At 37.9% G+C, this 17,048-nt stretch overlaps 1 protein-coding gene across 13 annotated transcripts in view; it reads left to right on the forward strand.

Moving 5' to 3' along the window:
* Positions 1 to 17,048, forward strand: part of CCDC91 (coiled-coil domain containing 91) — a 481,978-nt gene that overhangs the window by 213,868 nt on the left and 251,062 nt on the right. For all 13 annotated transcript variants that reach the window (XM_056797660.1, XM_001373145.4, XM_007502853.3 and 10 more), the window contains one exon: positions 3,683 to 3,760. In XM_056797660.1, the coding sequence (XP_056653638.1) occupies positions 3,683 to 3,760 (78 nt within the window). The remainder of the gene's footprint in view (positions 1 to 3,682; positions 3,761 to 17,048) is intronic.

Below are 17,048 nucleotides of genomic sequence, written 5' to 3' on the forward strand. Positions count from 1 at the left end.
TTTTACTTTATGGGAGAATTTTCCCATTCATATTCATAGTTACTTTGTGGGATGAAATTTATGCATTATTCCCCAATATACATTGATTATTATTAGTAATCATAGATTGGCAACTTCCTATAAAAAAATAGTGAAGTTAGTTGCCCTTCACTAGGAGATATAAATCTTTCCTTTGTAAAGGGAATCCTTTCCTCCCAGGGTCATGAACTTTCTGCTTATCCAAGCCAGCTCATTAGCAGCCTGGAAGTAGGGGTTATGTGTCCGGGTCAGAAAGACTTTGACTGGATCCTGAGATGTGTTAGACCTAAACAGAGGAAAAGCAAGTGATGTGGAAAAAAGGGTTTTTTTTGGGCTGGAGTTCTTGATTGGACTTGCTTTTTCTCTGGAGTTTGGTTCTGCTCAGGCAGAAGACACTCTCATGGGCTGTTAGGCTAGAAAAAAAAAATATATATATTATTTCTTTACCTCTTTATTTCTTTCTTAGACCACATTTATATTAAAATTTAATTGTTAAAAAGCTACTATCATCCTCTTGACTTAAAGGTTAATTTTTTTAATAAATGGCAGCCAAAATAGTCTTTATTTTAAACTAATATATTTCCAAATATTACATTTAGCATATTATATTTGGAATAATATTAATTTTTCAATAATATATCTTTTAAAGAATAGAAGAAGAAATAAAGAATAGAAGAAATCCTCCCCTCCCCAAGCTGATATATAATTATTGATATTTTTATAATTATTTATAATTATTGATATTCTTTTCAGATGACCTAATTCCTATGAGAGAAATCTCAAAACTTACAAGTTATAATCTTGACTCAGCCTGAATGCTATTGCCCAGTTTTGCAATGATATAGCCTGAGAAATGTTTCAAAAAGTGTTTCAGCCTGAATTGTTGCAATCTGATAAATCCTTGGACAGGCCTAATAACCTGACTCAACTAAAAATTACAAACCTGAGTAATATTCCCATACACTTGGAAACATGTCAGAAGCATTGGGAAGGATCAAGAAGGATAGAAGAAGGAGGGTAGAATAAGATACAGATAATGGGAAAATGTAGATAGCATTGTGTTGGATCCCTAAAAAATCTGAGTAAACTTTGGCATTGAGGCCAACTGTTTCTGAGACCCAAGACTGTGGAGCCACTGTCTCTCTGTGTCTCTCTCTGTCTCTCTGTCTCTGTCTCTCTTTCTTTCTCACCCCCTACCCTTGTGAGAATACTACCTATACCCAGGTGGTATTGTCTCATCCTTTGTTACCCACCCACCCCCACTTTTGTGAAAATGCTACCGAGGCCCAGACAGTGTTCCTCTATGCCTTCCTCCCACCTCTGAACAAAGCTACATGAACTCTGCCAGCATCAAATCTCCTATTGACTTATTAGTGATTCATGGGGGTATGAGCCGCCCTTCACCTAATTTTGCTACACACAATTATGATTGCCCTGTGTTTTCCTCTATCCTTCACTGTATCTTTCGCTTTCTCTTTTTTTACCCTCATCAGAAGTCTGTTTTGCTCCTGACCATTACATCTATTAATCTACCCTCCCTCTTCTACTCTTCTCTTTTCTCTTATTTCTTTTTCCTTCTTTTTCTATTTCCTTAATGGATAAGATAGATTTCTATATCCAACTGAGTTCTTTACTCTTTGAATCAACTAAGATTAAAGTGAAGTTCAAGCATTCCCATCATTACTCATTTTCCTCTCCATTGTAAAAATTCCTCCTTGAATGCCTTTATAAAAGGCAAAATAATTTCCCCTATCCTTCCTTTTCCTTCCCCCCTTTTTTCAACACATCTCTCTTTCTCATCACTCCATATTTAGCTAAACCTTGACAACAGGGCGGGAAGCCTAGCTCCTTTTCAACTTCTACTGTCATGTGCAGAAGATCTGACTAACCTAATCAATCAGCAGAACAGAGAAGGAGCCCCTTCAGGACAAAACAGCCAAAAACCCACAGATCTAGCACATAATGAGAGAAGCAACACTACAGGCAATAATGAGGTGTTAGGGGTCCCAATCCTGTTCTTCCCCTACCCAGCCTTGGTGTGAGCCGCCTACCTCATGGCCCTAATGGCACAAGAGGTTTAGACATATACTACAGCCCTGAGCAAGAGAGGTAGACTAGGGCTCAGTGAAGAAGTGAAGATCCTGGAGTAGTGGGGAAGGGGAACAGCAATGGGGAAAAGCCTGTTCAGCTGGCTCATTTTTGTGATCATCTTCATTCTCCAAAGAGAAGGGGAAAATATGAGTAAACAACAGAAGAAAAAAAATTACAATCAACAGCCTCTATCCGGCAATGAACAAAGGGGAAATGGAACAGAGGAGGATCAAGCAACACCAAGCAAAAAACACAGAAACTCCTTCAATTCTAGTAATTTCTCCATTATTAGAAATTTGGGTGCTATACCATTTGGTGCATACATGAATGAAATTTCTTCGTTGTCTATACTCCCTTTTATCTTCATTGTCTATACTCCCTTTTATCAGGATGTATCCAGAAACTTCTGGGTATTTCTGACATATGCATATGTCAGAAAGACCTATATACGCATGCATGCATGTATGTATTCTTGATGAAATTTTATATATGTGTGTACGTGTATTCATGTATTCCTAATGAAAAGATCAAAGATCAATAGAAAATCTGATTTTCAAATACAAGACTCAAGATAAATATAGAAAAATTCTCAACCATAATTATTTCCACAGAGTATTTTGCAAATGTTTTAGCAATCTAGACATTGAAAATTCTGGCTATCCAAAGGAAACTCAATGGGGTCTGAAAAAAACATTATGTAGATCTGTATTCACATCTCATGTATATCTTCGTATGTATATATATGTATATATATACACACATATATATGTAGGTTAATATATATGCATACATGTTTATATGTATATATTATATATGTATATAGGATTTTCTTGAAGAAAATATAGACATGATAAGCCTGTCCTACATATGTGTATTTTCTTTTAGAAAAAAAAAACACACACTCCTTTTTTCTGTTGCCTAATCATAGATAGCTACCTTCTTCAATGTGTATACCAGAAGTTTTAGCATAGGTATGAGCATAGTGTAAAAAATAGCCACAATTCTATTCATAGTGTCTTTGGAGCCTGCTCTCGGGTATATGAAAAGACATGGTCCAAAGAAGCAGAGGACCACAGTACAGTAGTAGGCACAGGTCTGGAATGCTTTGTATCTGCACTCTGCTGTGCTGATCTGGGGAGAAGTCCGGAGTCCCAGCCTAGGGCAGTTTGGGCTGTAGTAGGCTGATTTGTGTGGGCCAAGTCTCAAGGTTGATTCTGATTAAATTGCTTTGGAAATTTGTTATGAAGTTTTTTATTTTCAGTCATATATTCTTTAAAAATCATGTCCCTTAACTGTAGAGGAAGTTAGATACTGCCATAGGTTAGGAGATTTATTAGACATTTTATGGTTTACTGATGTTACATTTTGCCTGTATTTCATTCAAATTTTTCTGGTTTTTCAGTTCTAGAAGTAAAAACTTACATTTAGTCAACTCTTAATATTTTGTTATAGACTTTAGTGTCATTGTATCTAATTTGTGATGCACAAGCCAAATATTTTATGTTGGTGGTATTCAGAAAAGAAATGAAAAAGAAAAGGGAATCAAAACTTAAACTGTTTTACTCTTTTTTAGGAAAAACATAAGCACCAGTTAGAAGATATGAGGAAAGCTGGGCATGAAACTTTGACCATTATTACAGAGGAATATAAGGTAAAAATTATAAGCTTATGGATAGGGATTGCTTGAAAAAGTGTATATACACCTAATTTAAAAATACCAAAACTGTTTTCAGCAAACATTTACAACTGCGCTTCGCACAGTGTCTGGCACAGAGTAGGTGCTTTAAGGATGTCTGTTGACTTAATTTGAAAATAATTTTGCCAGTATTATATCCATAGAAGCTTATTAATTATTTTTTCTATATTTGTATATTTTCCCTTTTGTGGAAAATAAGTCATATTTTTTGTTTTGTTTTAATTTGTTCATATTACCCCTCCCATCTCTCTCTGCATATATCTATATATACACAAAAATATTAATGCATATATTATATATAGACACAAGTGTATATACAAACATATGTACAAATGTCATGTGCCATTAGCTGTTTTTCCCCCTTTCCTTTCCTTTCCTTTCCTTTCCTTTCCTTTCCTTTCCTTTCCTTTCCTTTCCTTTCCTTTCCTTTCCTTTCCTTTCCTTTCCTTTCCTTTCCTTTCCTTTCCTTTCCTTTCCTTTCCTTTCCTTTCCTTTCCTTTCCTTTCCTTTCCTTTCCTTTCCTTTCCTTTCCTTTCCTTTCCTTTCCTTTCCTTTCTTTTCCTTTCCTTTTTTTTTTAAATCTCTTAACCTTCTGTCTTGGAATCAATACTTACTATTGATATAATAGTAGTTAAGACTAGGCAGTGGGGTTTAAGTGTTTTTCCCAGGGTCACACAGCTAGGATGTGCCTGGGGCCAGTTATCTACCCTGGACTTCCTGTCTCCTGGCCTGGCTCACTCTGCATTGAGCCACCTAGCTGGTCCCTTGGTCATTTTTAATATAGACTATCTTTGTTGAAATAGAAATTAATCCAATAGGAATTTGACAGAGATCATGAATTATTGCCATAGATAACCAGTAGAGGGTTTAATGACTTTAGATCCCAATCAGTTCAATACAAACTTACTCTAGGAGAGGAAAAAAAAATCAAAGGAAAGGCTTCACAAGAAATAATAGTCTTGGAGGCAGCTGGGTAGCTCAGTGGATGGAGAGTCAAGCCTAGAAACGGGAGGTCCTAGGTTCAAATCTGGCCTCAGCCACTTCCTAGCTGTGTGACCCTGGGCAAGTCACTTGACCCCCATTGCCTAGCCCTTACCACTCTTCTACCTTGGAGCCTATACACAGTATTGACTCCAAGACGGAAGGTAAGGGTTTAAAAAAAAGAAATAATAGTCTTTCTGTAAGGTAAGAGAAAAATCAAAAGAATGGAATCTGTCTGCTGTAATGATGGTGATAATTTGCATAATATATCTTTGATTTATTGCATTTAAGTGCTATTTTTAAATTTAAGAAAATGAAAATAGAGTATTTTATATATCACAAAATGAAAACATAGCATTTTGAGGGGAAGGAAGATATTGAGACTGTAGAGTTGGATTTTGAAAAAAAAATTCCTGTACTAGTCTATTTGTATTTTGCATTTAATGTCATTTTCAATTACTTTTCTGGAATAATTTCTTAATTGTGGAAAATGTACTTTCTTAATTATAAAAACAGAGGCTGCGTAGCCTACTAGATAGAGAACTTCCCTCAGGAATACCTTGGTTAAGTACTGCTTTTGAAAAATACTGATTGATTGACTTTGGGCAAATCACGTAACTTAATCATTACCCTGGAGAGCTCTATAAGCCTGTGAGTTTCAGAACAGTTTCACATCTATATCAGTGAACATGCTTTCTTTACCGTTAGTTTTCCTCATGGATGAAGTCACTGGCTGAGACTGCTACCCAGAATATAAATCACTTCCCTAGCTAGTAGTCTAAAAGCACTCATGATTTTTATGATTTCATGAAATTTGTTGCTAATGTGTGCCATTAAATAGTGGTTTTTGAGGGCTACTACTACTCACTCTTCCCCCAGATGCTTCATTTGTATTATTTGTCTCTGAGATCTCAAACCCCCTTTCTAGAATTTTTTATTTAGAAAAATAGATCAATGAAATAATGGAGAAGGTAGCAAAATGTATGAAGACATTAATTTTCCAGAAACTTCAGGCTTTCTTTTTCTTTGCTCCTGAAGTGACTTCTTGTGATACTAGTGGCACAAGAACAAAGAAGCAAAAGCCAATGGGAAAAATCTGAGCTAGACATCCACTGGCTGCACTAATGATAGAAAGCCATGGTGGCTCTAAGATGGATATGTTTTACACGGTCAGCCAATGTAGTAGCAGGTCTAATAATCTAAGTCCTCAGAGTCTAGGGCCAACTTCAGCTGATATTTACCTGGATTGTAGAATTGAGTCTTGTGGGGACAAATCAAAGCTGGAGCAGAGAGGAATTTCAAGGAACCTGGACAGCTTTTGTTATCATCAGTTTGTGAGACAGAGGAAGGACACTCTTTTATCCTGAAATATTCCATTTTTCCAGTCGATAAACAGACCTGACCCCTGAGAGGGAGTTCCAGGATTTTAGGAGGAAACTGTAGACTGAGTACTTTATGGAGTAGCAATTTAAGGGAAAAAATTCATATATATATATATTTTTACATCACCTTCATTTCCCAATATATCCTTCCTTTTTCTCTCACCCAGAGAGCAATTCCTTATAACACTTCATTAAAAAAATTTTTTTTAAGTCTTTTAGCAAAACTAAATTCATCAATGAAGTCTGGTAGTATATGCAGGCTTCATCACTCACAATCCTCTATTTCTGCACAAAGGAAAGGAAGGTAACATTCTTTCTTGAGGCCAATTCATAGTTCAGTTTCAATTTGTATTTTTTAAAATTTATATTGTTGTCTTCATTGTGTGTATTGTTTTCCTTGTTCTCCTTACTTAATTTTATTTCAATTTGTATTTCCCATGATTCTCTGTAGTCTTTCTAATCTTTTTTAACATTGGTATAATATTCTATCACATTCATGTAACACATTTTCTTTAGTCCTCAAATATAAGTATCAATTTTTTTTTTACAGTTTAAACATTATTTCATTTGGTCATTTTCAAATATTATTCCTTGGAAAAAAAGATAATTTTCCTTTCCTTCCCCCCTCCCATCACCCCTCCCATAGCCGACGTGCGATTCCACTGGGTATCACATGTGTCTTTGATTTGAACCCATTTCCATGTTGTTGGTATTTGTATTAGGGTGTTCATTTAGATTCTCTCCTCAATCATGTCCCCTCAACCCCTGTAGTCAAACAGTTGATTTTCTTCAGTGTTTTTACTCCCACAATTTGTCCTTTGCTTGTGGATAGTGTTTTTTCTCCTAGATCCCTGCAGAATGTTCAGGGACATTGTATTGACACTAATTGAGAAGTCCATTACATTTGATTATACCACAGTGTTTCAGTCTCTGTGTATAATGTTTTACGAGTTCTGCTCCTTTTGCTCTGCATAACTTCCTGGAGATTGTTCCAGTCTCCATGGAATTCCTCCACTTTATTATTCCTTTGAGCAAAATAGTATTCCATCACCAACATATACCATAATTTGTTCAGCCATTCTCCAATTGAAGGGCATCCCCTCATTTTCTAATTTTGTGCCACCACAAAGAGTGCAGCTATGAATATTCTTGTATATGTCTTTTTCCTTATTATCTCTTTGGGTTACAAACCCAGCAGTGCTATGGCTGGATCAAAGGGCAGACAGTCTTTTATCGCTCTTTGGGCATAGTTCCAGATTGCCCTCCAGAATGGTTGGATCAATTCACAACTCCACCAGCAATGAATTAATATCCAGAGTTTGCCACATCCCCTCCATCATTCATTACTTTCCTTTGCTGTCATGTTAGCCAATCTGCTAGGTGTGAGGTGATACCTCAGTGCTATAATATTTTGATTGGAGCTTTCTCTATTTGACCTCCTTGGACTAAATGTCTAATAATTATATCTTTGGAGCAAAGGATATGAGCATTTTAGGCACTTATTATAATTCCAAATTGCTTTCCCAAAGAGTAGCCTTTATGTAGAACTTTATTAATTTTTTTGTATAATTAAATGTGTGTAACTACAATGTGGAATGGTATGGGGAAATTTCTAACCACAAAACACCAATAAGAGAAACAAAGTCTCAGGCTCTAAGCCAAAAATAAATAGGTTCATTGAGAGAGCTGATTTCTCAATAAAGCCAGACTTCTGGTCAAGACCAAAACACCCATAGCTCTGTGAGAGATCTTCTTTTATACCCAAAGAATCAGTGGTAGTCTCTCGGTGACCGAGAATGACTATTGTCTTTGTGCAGTTTCATCTACGGTGTACCCTCATGTGGCTTTGGAGTCCAAAGGCTGAGGCGCACAATTTGTGGCACATGGGGCATGGGACGCCAGTTGTTACGGGAGATGCGGTTGTGGCCTGGTGTCGGCGTTCACGTGCAGCGGCAAGACGTCGACATCACTCATCTTCAAAGGTGGTGGCGGCATGGTTAATGTGGGTTCGCCAGCTGCTTCTGACAGAGGCAGCGAGTTCTAGTTGCTTTGGTGTAATGCCAGCCCACTTCAAGTTGGACTTTAGCTGATCCTTGAATCTTTTCTTTGGTCGGCCTTGTTTCCTGAGTCCAGCTGACAGTTCATCATAGAATTCTTATCTTGGTATTCACTGTGGGTCCATGTGGATGACGTGTCCAGACCATCATAGCTGGGTTTTGAGGACCATAACTTCGATGCTGGTGGAGTTGGCTCTGTCTAGGACTTCCTGGTTGGTGATTCGGTCCTGCCATTGGATCCTCATGATTGACCTGAGGGAGCGTTGGTGGAATTGCTCCAACTGTTTCATGTGCTTCCGGTACAGTGTCCATGTCTCACAACCGTACAGGAGCGAGCTGAGGACTTTTGTACACTTTGAGCTTCGTCGCAGTGCTTACACCGCTGTGTTGGAGGACTTTGCAGCGCAGCCGCCCAAGTGCCTGGCTAGCCTTTTGGATCCTGGCATTAATCTCGTGGTCTAGGGACCCGTCGTTGGCGATGGTGCTGCCCAGGTACTTGAAAGTGTTGACGTTAGAAAACTGTGTGCTGTCAATTGTAATGCATGGCTGGCCTCCCTGGTATGGGTTGGAACAGCACCTCTGTTTTGCTGAGGCTGATAGTCAGGCCAAACAGTTTTGTTGCGGTAGAGAACCTGTCCACAATGGTTTGGAGATGATTTTCTTGGTGGGCCATGAGAGCACAGTCATCTGCAAAAAGAGCTTCCAGGATGAGTCTCTCTGTTGTCTTTGTTTTTGCAGTCAGACGGCGAAGGTTGAATAGTGAGCCATCTAGTCGGTATTTGATGTAGACGCCCAGGTCTAGATCCATCACAGCATGTCATAATACTTGGGTGAAAAAATATCACAACTTATATATGTGACAAGGAAATCACTTTAAAAGACTGATATATATTAATTTAAGGTCTCCAAGGAATTCAGCTATGTAATTCTTACTTAATGAAAACTCAAGTCAGCAGTCAACCTTTTATGGAGTTTAATTACAAACAGGAGGGAGAGAGAGAGAGAGAGAGAGAGAGAGAGAGAGAGAGAGAGAGAGAGAGAGAGAGAGAGAGAGAGAGAGAGAGAGAGAGAGAGAGAGAGAGAGAGAGAGAGAGAGAGAGAGAGAGAGAGAGAGAGAGAGAGAGAGAGAGAGAGAGAGAGAGAGAGAGAGAGAGAGAGAGAGAGAGAGAGAGAGAGAGAGAGAGAGAAGAGAAGAGAAGAGAAGAGAAGAGAAGAGAAGAGAAGAGAAGAGAAGAGAAGAGAGCTGAGGCAAAGAAAAGAGATCAGTCCCTATCACTCACGTGACCAAAATGGAGAAACAGTCTCAGGGGCCTCCACCTCCAGCTTCCTTCACAGCAAGCTTCTCAGAGCAAAACCTCTCCAACCTCCCTAGGCCTCAGACCCCGCTATCTTTAAGGAAACCATCTAAGTTCCCTCCCCTCAGTTCTCACATCTACCAATCAATGTCCATGTCTTCCCTGTGCCAATGGTGGCTCTAGCTTAACCCAGGACCGCCCAGAGGTCTGTCTCCTTTGCACATGTATGTTGAAGGTCATATTCTCAAATAATTAAATCTTGATCCTTTGCTACAGCCCTTCCTAAATCCTGTTACTCTAAGTAGGGTAGAAATTGTATTTTCCAAGACCTGGTTCTGTCATTCCAAGTATCTCTATTGTATCAATTCTAAAATCAATCATGACTCAGAGAACTTCCTGTTCTATGCTTAAGCATAGGTCAAAACCCTTTCCATTGTTTAGCAAAAGGTTTCTGTCCTAAAGTAATCTTAAGTAGGGAGGAGAAGGACCCTCCCATGCCAAAGAGGGGTCCACATTCCAATAGACTATCAGTATGAAATTTTTCAAGTATGAAATTTCCCAATAGTGAAATTTCCAACATTTTTAAGTCTAAGAAATTTTAAGGTTTACAATCCCCCCTGATGATCATTGGGAGACTAGTCTCCCCATTGATCATTTAACATAATCATTTTGTAGTTCTAAATGCACTTCTAACTATAGATATACACAATATTCAATTTTCTAAGAGAAATTAGAATAGTGAGAGAGGAAATAGAAAAGAAAAGAAAGCAAAACCAATGTTTTGCTAGGCACATTGACAGAAAGCCAAATTAGGGGCAGTCCTTTTTGGCATAAATGTGTACAATTACAATAAATGTTCAATCAAAAGTTCAGTCCAATCAATCATATCCAAAATTCATTCTTGATCTTCTTGATGAAGTGTAGGTTTTCGGCATCTTTCTGCAACAGTTCATTCTCTGGATATAAAAGTTTCAAGCTTCTTTCTTGAAGATCTTTTCTCGAACAGAATCAAAATCTTTGATTTTTTTTATAACAGTAAAATCTTAAACAAAATTCAAAATTCTTGGATTTTTATAAAAATACAATCTCAAACAAAAAAACTTCAAAAATAAAAAAAATTCTTAGATTTAAATTAAAATACAATCCCCCCTGAAGTAAGTATTTAAAAAAATAATCAAGTTTAGCTCAGAATGCAATGTTCAGTTATGGGGGTGTATGTGTCAATTATCAAAAGAATAGAAAAATAATCAAAAACATAAGAAAAATTCAAAATAGGACTTGTATAGGTCCAGTTTAAAGTAATTTCTATCCCACAAGTATGCAGGACAGAATGCAGTAATATTTCACTTAGCCATTTGTAGCCAAGACTACAGGAAGTTGCCATAATATAAGAAGAAAAGAATTAGAATTCTGATAGAATTTGATGGGGAAATGTCATTCCCTCGTCTGATTTTTTTTTTCCTTCAGAGATATAGGGAGCCAGCATGATAGTCAAGCTTTGTACTTGTTTGAGTACTTCGTAAAGAGTGTAGATACAAGGAAGTCCTACGACTTAAACATAAGTTAAGCGTCGCAACCTCAAGTCTCACTTTAATATTTCTTGTGTGCTCTATTGGCACTATTCAGGTTTAGGCTGTGCTCCTTGTTTTTATCCCTTTTCCTGGAATCAGACACAAACATTAATCACAGTCCTATAATATTTTATCAATAAATGGCAGGTTCCCATAGTTTCAAGCTTTTAGGCATATATTGATATTATAGCAAGAGTATATATATTAACTTGTATTACTGCAGGAAAAAATAATAATATTAATTATGTGTACCTTCAGTACAAAAAGTGAAAAAAAATCAAATATTCTGATCAAAAAATAAAAGAAATAAGAAAAATAAGAAAAAAATCAGTAATTCAATATATTCTTGAAAAAACAGCATCCATTTGTCTATTGATTATTATCTCCAATTCATATGATAAGATAAAGAGTCACAATTCATATTATAGGATAGAGTCAAACAGTCTCAGCAGAAGATGCTTTCTTCACATGTGAGCAGTGAATCCAAGAGTCTCTTTCTCCAATCTTTATAGATGTTGGAGTAGTTAATAATATTTGGAATGGTCCTTCCCATGAAGGTTCAGTTGCTCCAGTTCGCTTGAAATTCTTGATATAAACTTTATCTCCTGGGTTCAGGTCATGCAGAGAAAAGTCTAATGGTCCAGCTTGTACTGCAGCTCCGGATTCATGAAGTTCACGTAGTTTGTGCTGTAACTTCTGTATATAGGAAGCAATAGTAATATGACCCCCTAATAGCGATGTATAAGCCGGGGAGAAAGGCTTAGCCTGTATAGGCGGATGTCCAAAAAGCATCTCAAATGGTGAAATATGTAGTCTCCTCTAGGCCTGCTTCTAAGATAAAATAGGGCCAGAGGGAGAATTTCAGGCTATTTTAAATGGGTCTCAGTGCATAATTTGCCAATCATAGTCTTAAGTTCTTTATTCATCCTCTCCACTTGGCCTGAGCTCTGGGGGTGATACGGAACATGGAATTTTGGAGTTATTCCCCAAGCAAGAATATATTTGGTTTAAGACAGAATCGGTAAAATGACTCCCTCTATCGGAGTCAATACGTGCTGGCAGGCCAAAACAAGGAATAATTTCCTTTAAAAGTATCTTTGCAACAAAATCTGCTGTGGCGCGGGTTGTCGGAAATGCTTCCGGCCATCTGGTTAGTTGATCTACAATTACTAGACAAAATTTATAGCATCCAGCCTTTGGCATCGTTATGAAATCTATCTGTAGATGTTCAAAAGGTGTGTAAGCCAGAGGACGTCCCCCAAATGCTTTTCCACGATATGCATGTTGGTTATATGCCTGGCAAATAGAGCAGGCTGAACATACTTTAGAGGCTATAGTAGTTATACCAGGGGCTATCCATACTCTCTTGACAGAGTCCACGATGCCCTGGGTGCCAAAATGACCATTTTTTATGAATAGATTGGCAAATTTGGTTATAGAAACTTCTAGGGAGCAGGGGTTTTCCTTCAGATGACACCCATACTCCATTAATCTGCTTTGCTTTAAATTTTTGTTTCCATTTTTCCACTTCCTTTTCATTATAGGACAGTGATAAATTTAAATTATCAGTGGTTGTTAATGTTAAAATTAATCCAGGTCCTTCTATAGAGGCTGCTAGTTTTGCAGCGGCATCTGCTTGGTCATTTCCTCTAGAGACAGGGTCAGAGGCACCTGTATGGGCAGAGCAATGAACTACCGCTAGGGCTTTAGGCAGTTTGAGAGCAGAAAGAACTTCATTAATAATTTCTGCATTAGCTATGGATTTTCCAGCTGAGGTTAAAAATCCTCTCTGGAGCCATAGCATCCCAACTGAGTGACAAATGCCAAAAGCATATCTAGAATCCGTATAAATTTTTGCCTTTTTATCCTTGGCAATTATACAAGCTTGTTTTAGAGCTATGAGTTCTGCTCCTTGAACGCTAATGTTAGAAGGTAGTGAAGCTGACCATTCAGTGGCAAATTCTGAGACTACGGCAGCTCCAGTGTAACGTATGCCATCCCTCATAAAAGCGGAACCATCGGTAAATAAAATCAGATCTGCATTGTCTAAGGGAGTGTCCAAGAGATTATCTTGAGGCTTTTCTGCCTCTGGACACTAATGTTTCACAGTTATGTAATGGTTCTCCTGAAGTAGGTAAATCTGGAAGCAAGGTGGCAGGGTTAAGAGTTGAACAGCGTTTCAAGGTAATATTTTCACTATTTAATAAGGTTATTTTATACCTTGTAATTCTCTGATCCGAGAATGCCTGTGTTCTATGTTTTATTAATAATGCTTCTATCTCATGTGGGCACATTATTGTTAATGGACATCCCAATACTAAATCAACGGTTTTTGTTACTAGTAAGGCTGTAGCAGTTACTCCTCTAAGGCACGGTGGTGCTCCTGTTGCTACTGGGTCTAGTTGGGCAGAATAATAAGCAATTGGGCTCTGAGAAGGTCCCAAAGTCTGAGTTAACACACCAGAGGCTACTCCTCTTCGCTCATGCACATATAAAGTAAATGGCTTGTTGTAATCTGGGATGCCTAGAGCAGGGGCAGACATGATAGCCTTTTTTAGATCTGATAGAGCTGACAGGTGTTCAGGCTCTAATTTGAGGGGTTCAGGAACCGAAGCCTTTGTTAATGCTATAAGGGGTTTAGTAATTTCCCCATAGCAAGGAATCCATTGTCTGCAAAACCCTGTTGCTCCTAAAATTGCTCTCAGCTGTTTCTTAGTGGTAGGAGCACTCAATTTTTGAATATTCTCAATTCATTTTGGAGAAATATAACGAGCACCCGCAGTCAAGATGAATCCCAAATATTCTACTTTTTGGAGACACCACTGAACTTTATCCTTCGAGATTTTATGTCCTCTTTTGTGCAATTCCAAAAGAAGGTGTTTGCTATCTTCTTGACATGTTTTTGCATCTGTTGAAGCCAAAAGTAGATCATCTACATATTTGATTAATTTGCTATTTTTAAATGTTATATTGTCTGTGTTTTGGGTCAAAATTTGCTCAAATAAGCTCGGACTTTTGACATAACCCTGTGGCAGCCAACACCAGGTATATTGTGAGCCCTTCCAGGTGAAAGCAAAAATATGCCTGGAGTTCTCATGTATAGGTATGGAGAAGAAAGCTGAACACGAGTCTACTACTGTAAAGTATGTAGCTGTGCTAGGAATGGATGAAATAATAGTATGTATGTTAGAAACTACGGAGTGTCTCTTTATAACATGATTATTCACTGCCCTTAGATCCTGTACGAATCTATAGATGTGCTTGCCATCGGCCCCTCTTTTTGGTTTTTTAATTGGCAGGATGGTCATGTTGTATTCAGATTTGCAAGGGATTATTATTCCCTGTTCTATTAATGAGTTAATAACTGGTGTAATACCCTCAATTGCCTCGTTTGAGAGGGGATACGGAGGGATAGAAGGAGGTGGGCTAGATTTAGTTTTTATCTGCACAGGAACAGCCGGAAGAAGATGTGGCCCAAAGAGTCTCCAGTATATCTTTAGGTATTGCAAAGATGGGATGCTCTTTTTTCTCCTGACTCAGAGAGAATTACAGGGAGTAAATTTAAAGATTCCTCTGGTACTTCTAATGATAATGAACCATCTGGGGAGCAGGTTATTGTGGCTCTGAGTTTGCATAGAAAGTCCCTCCCCAGCAAATTTAAAGGGGAGTCAGGCATTAAAAGGAAGGAGTGTTGTACCTCTAGGGGTCCTACAGACATCATTCTAGGAGGAAGTCTTTTAACTCTTTGGGTTATTCTTGATACTCCCATTACATTCTTTTAAAGCCTTATCCCAATACTGTGTATTGATTCCAAGGCAGAAAAGTGGTAAGGGCTAGGCAATGGAAATCAAGTGACTTGCCCAGGGTCACACCGCTAGGAAGTGTCTGAGGCCATATTTGAACCCAGGAGCTCCCGTCTCTGGGCCTGGCTCTCAATCTATTGAGCCACCCAGCTGCCCCCGAGAATTCAGGAATATGTGCTCTATTCATTATTTTTTTAAAAATCAACTAATAGAATAGGAAAAAAAATACTCCATAGTGAGGAATTTCTCCTAAGAAGCAAATAAAAGCTTAACTCATTCTAAATGACCCACTAAAAAGCATTCCCATTGGAAAAGAGTGGGGACCACATGATGGATTTAGTTTGGGAGAAATTGATGAGACCAACTTTTCTGAGACAATGTTGTATCTCCATAAACAGCATGTTTTCATAAGAGAAGTGATGTGAGTTCTTAGGAGAAATCCTAAATTTGTAAAGGAAAAATTAAGTGGATTATGAAAAGACATATTAGTAAGAGACTTTAATATTTATTCTTCCCAGAACTGATACAACTGAACAAAAGAAAAATCAAAGTAAATAAAAAGGGAAATATTTAACTGTTTTAGAATTTAGAAATTAAAGATTGATGGAACCTTTGGTATCACATGACACTTGTCCAGAAACAGGCCATATATTAGTGCCTAGAGAAACAGCAACTATTTGTAAAAAGCAAAAATACTGCACACTTCCTTCATAGATTGATCTTGGGTAGGCTTGAATTCACTAGTTTCGTGGTAGATTAGGCTCAGTATTGTAACAAAATAATATATTCATAGGCTATTTGGTAGTTAACAAACAGAGATATACTTGGCTGAAGCAAGAGAAGGAGGCAGTTAGATGGTACAGAGGGAAGAATGCCTGAAGTCAGGACGATTCCTCTTCCGAAGTTCAAATTCAGTCTCACACTCTTTCTGGCAATGTGACCTTGGGCAAGTTATTTAACCCTGTTTGCCTCTGTTTCCCCATCTATAAAATGAGCTACAGAAAGCACTGGCAAATTATTCCAAGATCTTTACCAAGAAAAACCCCAAATGTTGTCTGAAAGAGTTGGACACTACTAAAATGAACTGAACAACAAGCAAGAGAAGTATATTCAGCAGGAAAAAAACACTGAGGACACTGCAAGTTGATTCTGCTTTACAAAATTTTGCCTGACTTATGTGAAGATTGGATTTGACTCTCCCCTGATTGTAACAATGAAGGTACTTAGCTCTTCCCTGATTGTGAAGATTTAAATTGTAACTCATGTCTATTTTTAGATTTTAATCCCCATAAGTGTAAACGCCCTATCTGCCTATTTTTAGATTCAGTCACAAAAAGTGCAACTATCCCACTTAATCATGAAGTGGGAGGTCTGTGACCCACGTGTGCGATAGAGGGTAATGAATCAGAATTGACTAACTGCCTACTGAGCAGTCCTAGAGCAGAGTGTCAGCTGTGATTGGGAGAAGTGGAATTAGGGGAAGTGAAGCAAGAGAAAATGTCTTTAAAAGTGAAGTTTGACTTGAAACTGGGATTTTCTTTGAGTGGAGTTCAACTTGAATTGGAACCTCCTGTGAGAGAGAGTTCTGTTGGAGTTCTTCATTTTTGGAAGTGGAAACTAGAGGAATTCTTCATGCTTTCGAGTTGAGGCTGGTGAGGAGTGTTAGATTTAAAATAATTTTGAGTGTTAAATAGTTGTAGATAAGAGAGTGGGAGCCATAAAATGTGAAAATTAAAATGTTTGGGAGCAAGTGAAATATATAACAATTATGACCACTGAAATATGTTTTCTACTGTGTCTTGGTTTTATATAAATATAAGATGGTCTCCAGGTAATATATTCCCAATTTATGAATATGCCCAAGCCAACTGGGTTTTATAGAGAAATTTAATTTATAATACACTGATTAATCAATAGAAAAAGAGAGAAAGTAAGAAAGGAATAAGAATGAAGGGCCTCAAGCCAATAAGGCCTAGACCTCAGTCCTAAGAGATAAATCAGTCAGTTGGTTTTATCACTCACCCAAGATCTCTGTAGGTAAGGCTTCTCATGCCAACCTCAGGCTCCACCTTCAAGAGAGCCTCCTTTCAAGAAAAGTTTACAGAGAATTCTCCTCCTGACTCCTCCTGAGTTCTCGTTCCACAGCCTCCTTCA

The sequence above is a fragment of the Monodelphis domestica genome, chromosome 5, assembly GCF_027887165.1.
Source record: "Monodelphis domestica isolate mMonDom1 chromosome 5, mMonDom1.pri, whole genome shotgun sequence".
Lineage (NCBI taxonomy): Eukaryota > Metazoa > Chordata > Mammalia > Didelphimorphia > Didelphidae > Monodelphis > Monodelphis domestica.